This window comes from Rattus norvegicus, chromosome 1 (assembly GCF_021556685.1).
Source record: "Rattus norvegicus strain SHRSP/BbbUtx chromosome 1, alternate assembly SHRSP_T2T, whole genome shotgun sequence".
Lineage (NCBI taxonomy): Eukaryota > Metazoa > Chordata > Mammalia > Rodentia > Muridae > Rattus > Rattus norvegicus.
The window spans coordinates 148820592-148834259 of record NC_141534.1 but is presented as its reverse complement, the minus strand read 5'-3'; the positions used below and the strand labels follow the sequence as shown (position 1 = coordinate 148834259).

At 44.4% G+C, this 13668-nt stretch overlaps 1 protein-coding gene across 4 annotated transcripts in view; it reads right to left on the bottom strand.

The window, feature by feature from the left end:
* Adamtsl3 (ADAMTS-like 3) overlaps positions 1-13668 on the bottom strand; it is a 321025-nt gene that overhangs the window by 271732 nt on the left and 35625 nt on the right. For all 4 annotated transcript variants that reach the window (NM_001107533.2, XM_087558105.1, XM_087558126.1 and 1 more), the window contains 1 exon segment: positions 1582-1701. In NM_001107533.2, the coding sequence (NP_001101003.2) occupies positions 1582-1701 (120 nt within the window).

Genomic DNA, 13668 nt, shown 5'->3' with positions numbered 1-13668 from the left:
GCCTAGCTCTTCATCTCTAGTGGGCCTTTAGGTGCCAGAGTCACATGGGTCCCATCTCCACTTTCTGTTCTCTACCACTGCCCCTGGAACTCAGGTGTTCGGCTAGAAACCAACATTTGGCAGAGCTGCTGCTCCAGTTTTCCCTTTGAGTGATATGAAAGACCTATCTAATCCTAAATGTGAATTGAGATTGGAAGAGTCTTGGCTCTAAATGTTCAGATTCTACATCATGGCAAGCATGGTCTAATTCTCTGGTTAGCCTTTATGGAGTGATTTCACACACAGACACACACACACACACACACACACACACACACACACACTACTGCATGCATAGTCTGTTTCAGTGTGAAAATGTGCTCAGAAGAAGATGCTGGTGCTCCTGAAGGAAATTGTTGAGAGCACAAAGGTCCACAACCTCACAGATAAGCCCTTGGGAAACCAGGAGTGTTTAACACACAGGATCATTGAACATGCAGGATTATCTCTTCCATGTATATAACCTGTTTTTCCATCCAGGAGGCTGGACATGGAGGTGGTTACTAATCTGGTAAAATAGGTACTATTTGAAGGTCCAGTCCATACCAAGCTTCCACAAGCAGGACCAGAGGTGACTGATACTTAGGGGACTTTTGCATTATCTGTATAACCAGGAGCTCCCCCAAGCTCCCATAACAAGGACCAGAGACGGCTAATAGCCAGATAACATCTACACTATGTATATGACTGAGCCCACACCAGATCACCCTCTAGGCCCCTAAGATAACACATGTATCTACCTGTTCAACCCTGCTTCACAGACGAAAGGGCACGTTCTTTGAGGAAAAGTTTTGGTGCCATTATGCCTCCTTGTGCACAGAGGATTATGTTATAAAGGAAACTTTATTTTTTCCAAATTGTGATGTACTCAAATACCCTTACAATAAGCTACTGATGTCAGACTCTAAAAGTTTAAACCAACGTGGGTTTGAATTATGCTGAACTGGATTTCCGTCTCAACTCATGTGGGGCATTACTCTGCTGGCCCTGGCATTCACAGAGATCCCCCATAAGAAGTGAAATGAAAGTTGAGAGGACAAAGAAGCAATGACTACACAATCAGAATCCTCTGACGACTCTCTCTGGGAGAATAAATTTAGTGATATCTAAAACATCATCTCTCGTGTGAGAAACAAGAGTCATTCCTGAGCCACCGGTGTTCCAGGCAGAGCAGAACTGCCTACAGGCCAGAAAGTCACTGCAGCCAGTAGCTTCAGGTTCCTGCCGGGTACCAAGGATCTGGTATATTAATACTGGCCAGAGGAACACAATGTTCTATTGTGTAGACACTGTGTGTGCATGCACACATGCACATGTGTCTACGTGTATCTATGTGTGCAGCTGTGCTCGTGAGAAGGCTGGAGGAGACAGCTTGTCCTCCTGTATCACTTTCTATCTTATTCCCCTAAAACAGCCTCTCACCAAACCTAGAGCTGAGTGTTTATCTTCTAGGCTGACAGCCAACAGGCCACATTGATCTGAGTGTCCTGCACTGGGCTTCCAAACGCAAGTAACCACACAAGGCTTTTGCTGTCATCTTACCTGATCATCATAGCGGTATGTGAGGAACTGTTCCCCTGTGGTATCTTCTAGAAAGCTTCCCTGAGGAGAGAGTGCGAACTCAGGAAGGAAGTAGGCTCCAGGAGACTTCTCTGCTGTGGCCTGAAAGGCAAGGTCATTTAGTCACAAATTAGACACTAGGAAAGATCTTCTAGGAGACAAAATCCAAAAGATTCCACTCTCACAACATAGAGCCAGGAGTAAAGTGAGACACATCACACATTGATGCAGGGACACTTAAGACCAGGATATTCCAACCTGGCACATGGGGCCTCTTTTCTCTCTCTTCCTCCCTGCTCTAACTCCCAGCAATTAAAGGCACATAATAATGACTTGCTCACATTTCATTATTGCAAACCCATTGCTCTTAGGATTTTCTCTTTCTTTAAAAAAGATCTGTCTTATTATTATGTTCATGCCTCCTGGCTGGCTGTCTGAATGCATGCCACATATATGTTGGTGCCCCAGGAGGTCAGAAGAGGGTGTCAGATCCCCTGGAGTGGGAGTAACTGGGCAGTTGTCAGCCCTGTTAGTGATGTGCAGCTGGGAGCTGGGAGCTGGGAGCTGGGCACTGCCCCATGTTTTCAACTCCATAAATTAATTTTCTTTCTTTCACTCCTTCCTTCTTCCTTGCCTTCCTTTGTTTAATCTCTTTCTTCTTTATGTGAAAGTTTAAGGAAGTTTTGTTCCCACACTGTAAATGAAATTTCTGTTCATTACAGGAACTTTAGAAAATGCAGACTGCTGTAAAAAAAAATCAACGAGAAGTCACCCACACCCCATAATAACAACTTTTAATTATTTTATCGCATTTCCTTTGAGGCTTCTTTTTCTCTCCTCATGGCACCTTGTATGTTTTCGTACAGACCCATGCTTAAATAGACCTGTTCTACAGAAAGGCTTCGTGCTTTCCTTGGGGAACTCACAACATTTGCATGTAGATCATTGGAAGCACCAATGGTTAGGGTATTCAAGAGTCAAGACAGCTACTGTGGAATATGCCTCAGGTAAAATGGGTCTGGACTCACTCCCATTGTGCCATCCAGTATGACCCTGTCATAGATGGTCAAGAGAAGCTGAAGGTGTGGGATGCTTTCCAGAGTCTCTGCCTTGATTCTGCCAAGGAGGGAATTGGCAAAGGAAGTGGCATCCCCAAGCTTACTCTTCTTTGGTCAACAATGGCTGCACACACCCTGACTGGGACCTCTTCCCCTACTTGGGAAGACAGAACTATGAAATAGGAGATCAGAGCAATCACTCAAGGAGGCTGCTTTCTGGAACAGGAAAGAGTAGGATACAAAGAACTCCTGACAGCTCTGTTGTCCCAGGTGTCACCTTCCCATGGTGTAACACAAGCTTTGGTTATAGCAGGACCAGGGACTAGGGGTTGAGCTCCGTTGGTAAAATGGTGCCTGATTGGCATAACACCCTGAGTTTCAGGTGAATGACTGGAAGGATTGAAAGAGTTGAAGGAGCTTGCAACTCCATAAGAACAACAATGCCAACCAACCAGAGCATCCAGGGACTAAACCACTACTGAAAGACTATACATGGACTGACCCAGGGCTCCAACTGCATATGTAGCAGAGAATAGCCTTGTTGGGGCACCAGTGGAAGGGGAAGCCCTTGGTCCTAACAATGTTAGACCCCCAGTGCAGGGAAATATGGGGGGCAGTAAAGGGGATGTATGGGGGGGAATACCCATATGGGAGAGGGGTAGGGGAGGGGATGAGGGCTTACGGACAGGAAACCGGGAAAGGGAATAACATTTGAAATGTAAGTAAAGAAATATATCTAATAAAAAAAGAAATCAAGAATATTCTTGGCTATATAGCTTGTCTAAATCAATCAATTATATTTATTTGAATAATAAACTTTGAATAGAAAAATCAGTACACAATAATTTAGTCAAGGGATCAGTATCTCTGCTAACATATAACTCAACTAAACTGAATAGCACCAGACAAAAAGAACTGTGAGATTTTCTTCATACATTTCATTTTACATTAGATTTAAATTGTTATTAGATATTTGACACCACTGTCCTAGTTTGCTTTCTACTGCTGTGATAGAACATTCTGACAAAAATCAAATTGGGAAGGAAAATATTTAGTTAGCTTAAACATCCAAATCAGAGCCCATCATGAAAGGAAGTCAGTACAGGATCCTGGAGGCAGGAACCGAATCCAGAGGCACAGCTGCTTGCTGGCTTGTTCTGCATGGCTTGCCCAGTTTACCTCCTTATACATCCATCCCAAGACCACATTCCCCTATGGCACTGCCCATAGTGGGCTGTCCCCACAACACACACACACACACACACACACACACACACACACACACACACACAATCAATCAATCAATCAATCAATCAAGAAAATTCCCCCACAGACCTACTCAGAGCCAGTCTGATGCAAGCAATTCCTGAGTTGAAGCCCCTTTCCCAAATGACTCCATCTTGTGTCAAATTAAAGACTAAAAATCAAAGATCAACTAACACAATAATAACTATTCTTTTTATTATTAAATATGTGTCTGTGAGAGTGAGCATGTGCCATGACACAAACGTGGAACACCTTGGAGTCAGAACCCTCTTGAGTCTTGGGGATCTAACTTGATTGCCAGCCTTGGCAATAGGCATTGCTAACCACTCAGCCCTCCTGCCAACCCCACATTCTCATTTGTTTCTATTGCCTTCAGAGTTCGTGAAAGCATAATTCTGAAAGTCTGAAGAGCTCTTACAAGCCATCAAGGTCCAAACCTTTACTTTACAAACGGATATGATAAGGCTGTGCATGTACATTCCCACCAACCCAGGCCAATGCTTGTGCTGGAACATCTCAGCCTTGGACCACACATAGAGAAGTCCATTCTGTTGATCATTTATTCAATATACTGAGGACCTTTCAATGCCTACCACAGGTCTTAGTGCAATGAATACCATGAGAAACATGAATAGTAAGGTCTCTATAATCATAGAGGTTACCTTTTTGGTTGAGAAGATGTATCAAAAAAATAAATAAGCAGACAAGAAAAGTTGAAGTTATAAGTGTCATAAATGAAATGTCCTGAGTAATATGACAGCAAGGAAAGGAGAGTGGGTTGTAAAGATGAGGTCCAGCTAAGAATGCCCGAAAAGATGGCGTTTGTCTCCTTCCTAAAGCAAAGAAAGGAGAAGCATACAAAAAAGCAAGGATGTGTATTTTGGTCAGATAAAGAGCGATCCTCAAAACCCTCACTTGGAAAGGACGTCAGTGGGCTGGAGATACAGAGAGAGGAGCAGTGTGGCCCAGCTCATTGTGGACCAGAAGAATAATGGAGATAGGAAAGAAAGAAGCTGCAGGTCATCCGAAGTCTTGTAGGCTACCAGCAAAGGGATACAGAGCCATAGAGGAGCATTGGAACACTGACTGGTCTGTGGAGAATGGGCAAGAGGAGGCAAAACAGACTCACAAAGACTAGCTAGAAGCTGTGGATACAAATCCAGGCAAAAAAAATTGTTTCCTTGGGCTGGTATCTCCTTTCAATGAGAAGGAGTGAAGTAGAAACATGAGTAGAAGCAACTGTGTATGCCGAACAGGAAGAGATCAGGGTGTGAGCAGCCCAGGACCTCCACCCTTTTCCTCTCCCTCCCCCTCATCACTACTCTGGGGTTTGGCTGGAGCAGCTACCTGTAAAGGAACTCAGTGGTGGGTGGTCCTAAGGCAGAACATCTGTCAGAAGGAATAACACATGGGTAGAGCTGTTTTGAGTCATGGTAAGGCTGAAATGCTCATGAGGAAAGCCTGAGACAGCCTGACACAGCTACTGCACACGCAAGACTGGAACTCAGCAGAGAGATTAGAAATCATTGCTTAAATGCACACACACACACACACACACACACGCACGCACACACATGCACACACACACACACTCACACACACGCATACACACTCACACCAACAGAGAGACAGAGATATAGAGAGAAACAGAGGCAGAGAGACAGAGATAGAGAGACAGAGAGACAGACAGAGAGACAGAGACAGAGACAGAGACAGAGACAGAGACAGAGAGGGTGCAGAAAGAGGCCCATACACCAGACAAGATTGCTGACCTGGTGCCCTTAATAACTCCAACATTTGAAATTCAGTAGAAGTGAAGAAGTAAAAGAAACAGAGAGATAGGAGAGAGATAAATTATTCAGCTATGGGAGTAGAAAAGAAGGAAAAACCCAATTCTAGATCCAGGAAGGATTAAGCATCAAAGAGAGTCATCACTGTCTTCTTTGTCACTAAGAAGTTGAGGAAGACAAGACTGGAGTAGCTTCCAAGGAATGTGGGACTGCAAAAGTCAGAGTAGACTTGACAAGAGCAGTACTGTACAGTGCTAGGGAAATTTGCACTGGGTTTAAGAAGTAGCCTGGATTAGAGGAAATGGATACCATAAAGAGAGACTTAGATGGGGCACAGCGAGAGGAACAGGCAGAGTTTTCAAAGACTGGAGATTCAGGAGCCTGCTTGCTTGCTTTCTGGGATAATCCAGGACTAAGAATGAAACATTAGAAACGAGAGGTGGTTGTGAGAGTGAAGGATCCACCACGGGGCTGCAGAGTTCTCATGGTTAGCACTTGCTGAGCATGTAAGAGTATCCAAGTTTAGATCCCAGGATCCACAGCAACTTATAGTCATATGCATGTCTGTAAGGCCAGCGTGGGGACAGCGTGGGGACAGCATGGGGCTTGGTGGCCACCCAGCCTAGCTCCAGGTTCTCAGTTTGGTGAGGAATAAAGTGGAGAACAATAGGGCAGGACACCAAATATGCTCTCCTAGCTTCTGCAGCCACACACATGTATACACACCACACACACACACACACACACACACACACACACACACACACACCACACTTAAAAAACATGTGTGTTCACTTCAAAGAGAATAAGAGATAATTTATCCTGAGCCAAGTTGGAATATAGTGACAGCCCAAGAATACACAAATCGAGGCATGTTCCACATTGGTTGGTAGGAATTCCAGGTGCTTAGAGTACCTCAAAGTGGAGAATCGCTGCTATATATCTCAAGACACTATTCTGATGGCATTCCTGGCTTTGGGGCTGGTGGAAGGTTTGCATAATAGAGAAGTTAGGCCATATGCAGACAGACAACAAAATGGCAGTTAAGAGACTCACAATAACCCAAGATAACTTGGCTCTAGATCGCCAACATTCTAACTCTCCACAATCAGGACATTCTAATCAGCCAATCAGCCTTGCAGAATGTTTAGCATATTTGTGGCTTTTTTCTAGGAACTTTAATAACAGAAGGAGGCAGGGTTTGACTTGGAACCGCCACTAGCGCCTCAGACACCAGACACCTGCTACTGCATGGAAAACATGCCAGGGTCATTCATCTGTCCCCACCACTCCCTCCCGGGCAACATTCTTACCACTGAGCACATGTCCACTCCTGGGTTCCATGAAAGGGACGGTCCCCAGCCTGGGTCCCACAGTCTCTAATACCACACTCCTCTTCAGTCAGAATCTTTATCTGCCCGCTGTACCCCTATCCTATTAGAAAATCAGCCACAGACCTTTCAAGTTCCAATAAGTCTTTTCATGTCTTCTTTAACTCCCATCAGGGAGACTCTTGAGGCTTCCTCTCCCTTATGAGGTCGATCATGGTAGTGTGTTTTAGAGCTCTTTTTAAAAGTCTGAGGCCAGTGACAGACCATGTCCCAAAGCATTCGTGAAGATGATACTCGAGGCTGTTCTACAGCATACATACTACATACATACATACATACATACATACATACATACATACATACATACATGATTCGTGCACTTATGTATATAAATACACATGTGTACATGTTCACATGTACATAAGTGCCCACACATACATTTTTATTAAAAAGAGTAAATTTTTAATATGCAGCAAATTATATTGCATAAATATCAGACTGAATTGTCAAAACCTTAGTCTATTCCCCAATCGACAATCCTAATCCACTCAACGGTACCTCCAGAATCGAGGGAACAATTGTTTTGACTTTCAAGTGTATTATTTTCTTGTTCATGGCAGAAAATAATCTCTACTGTGTCCAATTAGTCTGGGAGTTACTGGTCAGCTTTACGGTAGACACAGGAAGGATCTTACACCTGTGAAATGGATGCCTTCGTTGCTTGATTCTCCCCAAGTAGAACAGGGGTTTAGAACACTCAGCGAAGGCACTGCTTCTGAACTCTGCAGATGATTTGCCTCCGACTTACTTACATAAAAGCATCGGTACTCTATTATCAGGATAAATGGGTATTATTGACATTTTCTGTATTCATTTTTGTTTATTTATTTGCTGTTTTTAGTTGAAATAAAATTTACACAATTTATTCCCAACAGGCTTTTCCCCTCCCCATCTCCCAGGTCCTTCCTACCTCTTCACCTACCCAAATCTATACCCTTTCTTCCTCTCTCTTTAAAAAACAAAAAGCAAATGAAACAAAGCAAAAGAGAGAGAAACACATATTTACACATGTGTGCGCGCCCGCGCGCACACACACACACACACACACACACACACACACACACACACATCAGGAGTCATAATATACAACCAAAAGAATACACCTTTGAATTGGCTTTGTGTATGGCCTTGCCTGCTGGGCATGGGCCTACCCTGAAGTGTTTACACGCCATAGTAAAACTCCATTGGAAAAGAACTAATTCTTTCTTTGCAGGCAAGTGTAAGTTTTGGGTAGATTTTTGGTTAGAGATAAGAGCCCATGTCCTCTTCCCCCTCTCAGTGCTGAGACCCATCTGGCTTGAGCCTGTGCAGGCCGTGTGTACTGCCATTGTCTCTGTGAGTTCCTTTGTGCATCAGTTCTGCAGTGTCTGGAGAACAGTTTCCTCGAAGTCATCCATTCCTGCTGTCTATGCAAAAGAGGAGAAACATACATTTTTCATAGAAATAAAGCAGAAATAAAAAAGATTTTTCTGAGCATCTACTACTAGCTAAGATTCGTATTTTAAAAGAAAAAGGTCTCACCAAACATGGTAGTGCATGCCTTTAATCCCAGCACTCAGGAGGCAGTCATATCTCTGTGAGTTTAAGACCAGCCTGACCTACAGAGTAAGTTCCAGGACAACCAGAACTACACAGAGAAACCCTGTCTCACACTAAAAAAACAAAAAGTCTTGGTTTTATCCTCATAGCCACCCTATGAGTGTGTATCATTTGCCTTGTATCTCACCGGAAGAAGTGTCATTTAACAAGGGACATAAAGACCCCAAAACCTCAGAAAACATCACCATTATTTCATCTTCTTCCTCCTTAACTCAGATTGATTTCATCAACAAGAACTGAGCCGCTGCTGAAATAATGAATAGAGACAAAGTCTTGCTTCTTATATTAAGGTTGCAACACATTCTCTATTGTGGTTCCAAAAGAGATAAGGACACACTGTCATTCACATCATGGTGACAGTAACAAAGAGGGTCTTCATGCCTTGGGAAACAGCTCCTATGCTTCCTATGCAGAGGTCCAGGAGTGAGCTGTTCAGCACCCTACACCGGTAGAGCCGCATCACTGCCTATGCGTGATAAGACCGGCAGAAAAGCTGGGTCATCTTTTAGGAGAGATGGTTTGGTTAACTCGTGGCTTCAGAAAGCTCACGAGCCTAACATTTCCATCCAGAAGGGAGTTGACTACTTAACTGTCACAGAAACTCTAAGCATGTGGCTTCTTGTGGGATGAGGTGACCAAAGAGGTCACCAAGGCATCCAAGTAGTGAGAGCTGGAGGCAAGGCCAGGGAGAGGCGCCAGATAGGAAGTGTGAGATCTTCCCAGGGCAAAGAGCCAGGACCGGGGAAAGAAGCTGCCAAAATGTATCATCCACACCAGCCACTGTCCACAGCTGCTGAGTCACCGGGGACAGCGGCAGGCGGGAGGAATCCAGATGAACCCCAGGGACGATAACTGTGGGACTTGGGAATACAGCTGGGTCCTCCACCCCTATCCCCACTGAAGGCTGCGACTCTTAGAGGAGGAAATACATACAGCCCAACAAGAACCAGATTGTCACTGTAGGCCTCCACTCATACCCTGTAAAGGACAAAGATGGGGTTTGACTGTTGTAAAATTGTGATAAACTATGTGTTTGGTCTTTGACCACAGTTTCTAACACAAGGCTCCTAAGACTGTTGTAAATCTTGGGTTATAGAACGTGTCTTCTGATGCCCTCACTCTTGGAAAACCCCAAATGGAAGCTGGTTAGGACCGGCCATGTGATAGGATGATGGAACCTTCCATCCGGCCACTGAGGAACGGGGAGGTCATCCCCGTGAAAGCAGTGCTGACACCAGAGATGTCACTAACTATGTCCACTCCACCCAGTTAGCAAGAAGTATTCCAGCAGACTGAGCCTGGCGCACTACCAGGGTGAACATGTGACACTAGTCACTGGTAATCTGGTCTAAAGGTGGAGAACAGTCTTGTAGGACTCAACCCTTAACATAATGGGTCTGATGATACCTTCAGAGAGACAGTTTCAGAATTAAACAGAGGACACCCAGCAGGTGACTGCTGGACAACTAGTGTGTGTGGATTTTTGGTTTCTGTCTCTCAGAATGACATCCTAAGAAGAGAAAACTAACAGGGCATTCCTATCACAGATAACAGGACCTAAGGTGCCTCAAAAATCATTCAGTTGTCAGTCAGTGAGAACACAATGGGATTTCCACTGAGATGTAACAGGCCAGCTTGAACATTGCAAGCTCAGTCTGAGCCCTGTAGGTGGGATACTAATCTCTCTGCAGAGTGTGAGCTCAGCCAAGCACCACCTCACAAACTCACAGAACCATGGCCAGTTGGGGAAGGCCCCCAAGTCTTTTTCCCATGGGATGCAGCTGAACCATGTTAAACAAGTCCCTGCACTCTGGGCTGTGACTGGACTCTCCAACTTCCTGTTGTTCACATCCCCTTTCCATCTGGCTCGTCCTTCCAGCCTGTCAGGGTTGTTTTGAATCCCAGCTCCATCTGTGTATATGCGTCTCTTTCTCTTCGTTTCCCTTCCGCCCAAATGAGAGGCATGGTCTCCATCAGCATCCTTGTCAGCAATCCACACCCTGAGCAGGCACAGGCTGCAGCCTGTCTCCAGGCCCATGAAGAACTGATTCCGGTATAGTCTCCTCACTTCAGATGTCTCTATGCTGGTCATCAGTGAAATCGAGAAATCTATCATCCAGTGAAATATATCATCTGGAGACAAAGAGGTGGTGGGAGTGGGGTGGGACGGGTATGATGCTGGGTGGAAGAACTGAGATTCCGTCATTCCCAGGTATGACTAGAACAAGGCTGAAAGCCAAGAAGGCAAAGTCTGAGTCATGGCTACTGCACTCTACCAGGGATCTGAGGAGATCTTTCAAAGTCAGGAACAGTATGCATACACAGGCCAGTTTCTAGCTATGGCACCCACACTCTCCAAGGGAGACATCTTCTTCTAGATGGAGGGGACACTGTTGTGGTCTCCCCTAAGTGATGGCATGCCACAAATCCAGAAATGTGCTTCCCAGGAAGAGCAGAGAGAATCCAAGGCTCACAGCCAGCACCAAGTGAGAAAGGACCCCTCTGGTGGCCCCTGGCCATGGATCATTTAGGCCAGGATGGAACCCAGGACTTTACAGTTTGTACCTTTTAAAGCCCAGAAGGAAAAAATTAAGATGACTAACAGTATGTAAACTCAGTACCAGCACACCTCTGCTCCAGAAACCACAATGTGTGTTTTGTTTCTGGAACCTGGAATGAAGGTTAAACAAGAAACCTTCCAGATAATTTTTATTTCTAAGCAGGATTTCATCATTTCGAGACATTTAAGTATTTGGTGTCTGAAACTTCCTGATGAAATATGAAACACATTTGCTTTGGCAAGGTTAGGATATGGAGGCTGAAACATGGGAGTTTTTACATGTTTTCCATGAGTTTTTAAAAATTAACCGTAGGACCAGGCATGGTGAGACGTGCCTATACCCTGGCACTAGAGAAGCTGAGGAGGGAGGATCTGAATCTGAGGACATCGTGGGTTTCATAGCAAAATTCAGTCTAAAATACAAAAATTAATGAGGAATTTAGTATTCCACATCTGTATTTACCATCAAGAAATTGTGTCTCCTGATACATTGCAAACTGTATTAAGGGCCTGGTCTAAAATGATTTCTAGATTCAACCTCAGCCATTGATGTTAGCTTCTTTCTGGGCCAAATGTCTAAAAGAGATGTGAATAGCAAACCAGGTAGGAAGGGCCAGGAAGGTGTTCCAGAGAAGGTTCTAGAAACACAAATACTTCACTTAGGACTCCAACAAACCAGAGTTTAGATCATCATTCATCATCTACCTCCCATACCCACCTATTATCTATCTGTCTATCTATCTATCATCTATCATCTATCATCTATTATCTATCATCTATCTATCATCCTATCATCTATCTATCATCTATCTATCATCTATCTATCATCTATCATCTATTATCTATCATCTATCGATCATCTATCATCTATCATCTATCTATCTATCTATCATCTATCATCTATCTATCTATCATCTATCTATCATCCTATCATCTATCTATCTATCATCTATCATCTATCTGTGTCTTTTTATGGCACACACTCATACACTCACACATACTGACACACACAAACACATACTCACATACATACACACACTCATACAAATACACTCTCTCACACATATACACACACTCTCAGAGACATACATTCTCTCTGTCTCTCTTTGTCTCTCTTCTCTGTGTCATACACACACACACACACACACACACACACACACACACACACACTTTTTTTGGAACAATCAATGAGAAGATCTTTCTGGAACACTTCACAGAGAGCTTTCAGTTCCCTGAAAGGAGAAACATTGAAAATGGGGTCTTCTTACTCTTCAGTCTCCACATCTTAAGCGCTCTCAGCACAAGGCTTCATACACACTTCTCTAATAATGCACTTCTTTCCCAGAAGCTAACCCAAGCTGCTGCTGCCCCAGCACAGATCCCCTCATGCAGCCAGTGTCTTCGAATTCCCTCAGCTCCAGGAGACTCTAAGTGAGCAGATACATGGCATAGAATGAGGATCCTCCTGTGGATACGCAACACCAGCCCTCTTTTTCCGGGGTCTGCCCCCCATAATCTTTTTTTTTTGTTCTTTTTTTCGGAGCTGGGGACCGACCCAGGGCCTTGCACTTCCTAGGTAAGCGCTCTACCACTGAGCTAAATCCCCAGCCCCTGCCCCCCATAATCTTAATGAAGAGTCCATTGGACTCTTCCATTAGCAAAAGGCCACAAGGAACTGGGTCTACATTAAAATACCTCAGGAAAACCGTGAACATGGGCTTCTGTGAACAGGGCTCTTAGACCTGAAGACCTAAACCCATGGTTCCACTCTTCTTTCTGTTCTCACCCTTCCTGGCCAAGTCACCTGAATGAGGACTATATGGCTGCCAAGGAAGTCATTGGGGAAGGGGATGATATTTTATAGGAAGGATGTGGCTCGGTGGGGGCAAACTACTCAGGAAGGGATGCAGAAGTGAGGGAACCTCTTTGTTTTAGCTCTAGAATCTCTACAGCATCCTGACAAAAGACAAGAATTCTGTGCCGAGGTAAAACACTATATGGATCTGAAAAGAAATTCCATGAATATGTTGAAGAAGACCACTATATAAGCCCCATCAGGAGTGATATGAACAGAGAGACTACTCTATAGGACCCACAGGAATTCCGTTTAAAGAGATAACACTCTATAGGCCCTGACAAGGATAGTATGTGTAGGAAGACCACTCTACAGGTCTTGACAGGAATCCCATGTCAGAGGAGAACACTCAATAGGCCCTGGAAGGAATGCTGGACTGAGGAAGAACAGTATATAGGTCCTGACTGGAATTCCACGCTGAGGGAAAACACTTTTCCTGGAATCTGCACTTTGATCCGAAAGTGAAACTTGTGTTTTCCCACGGCCTCTTAAACACAGACACTCCCACCGTCTGTCTGGCAGAGGAAAGGCATCTTCGCCTTTTTAGTGA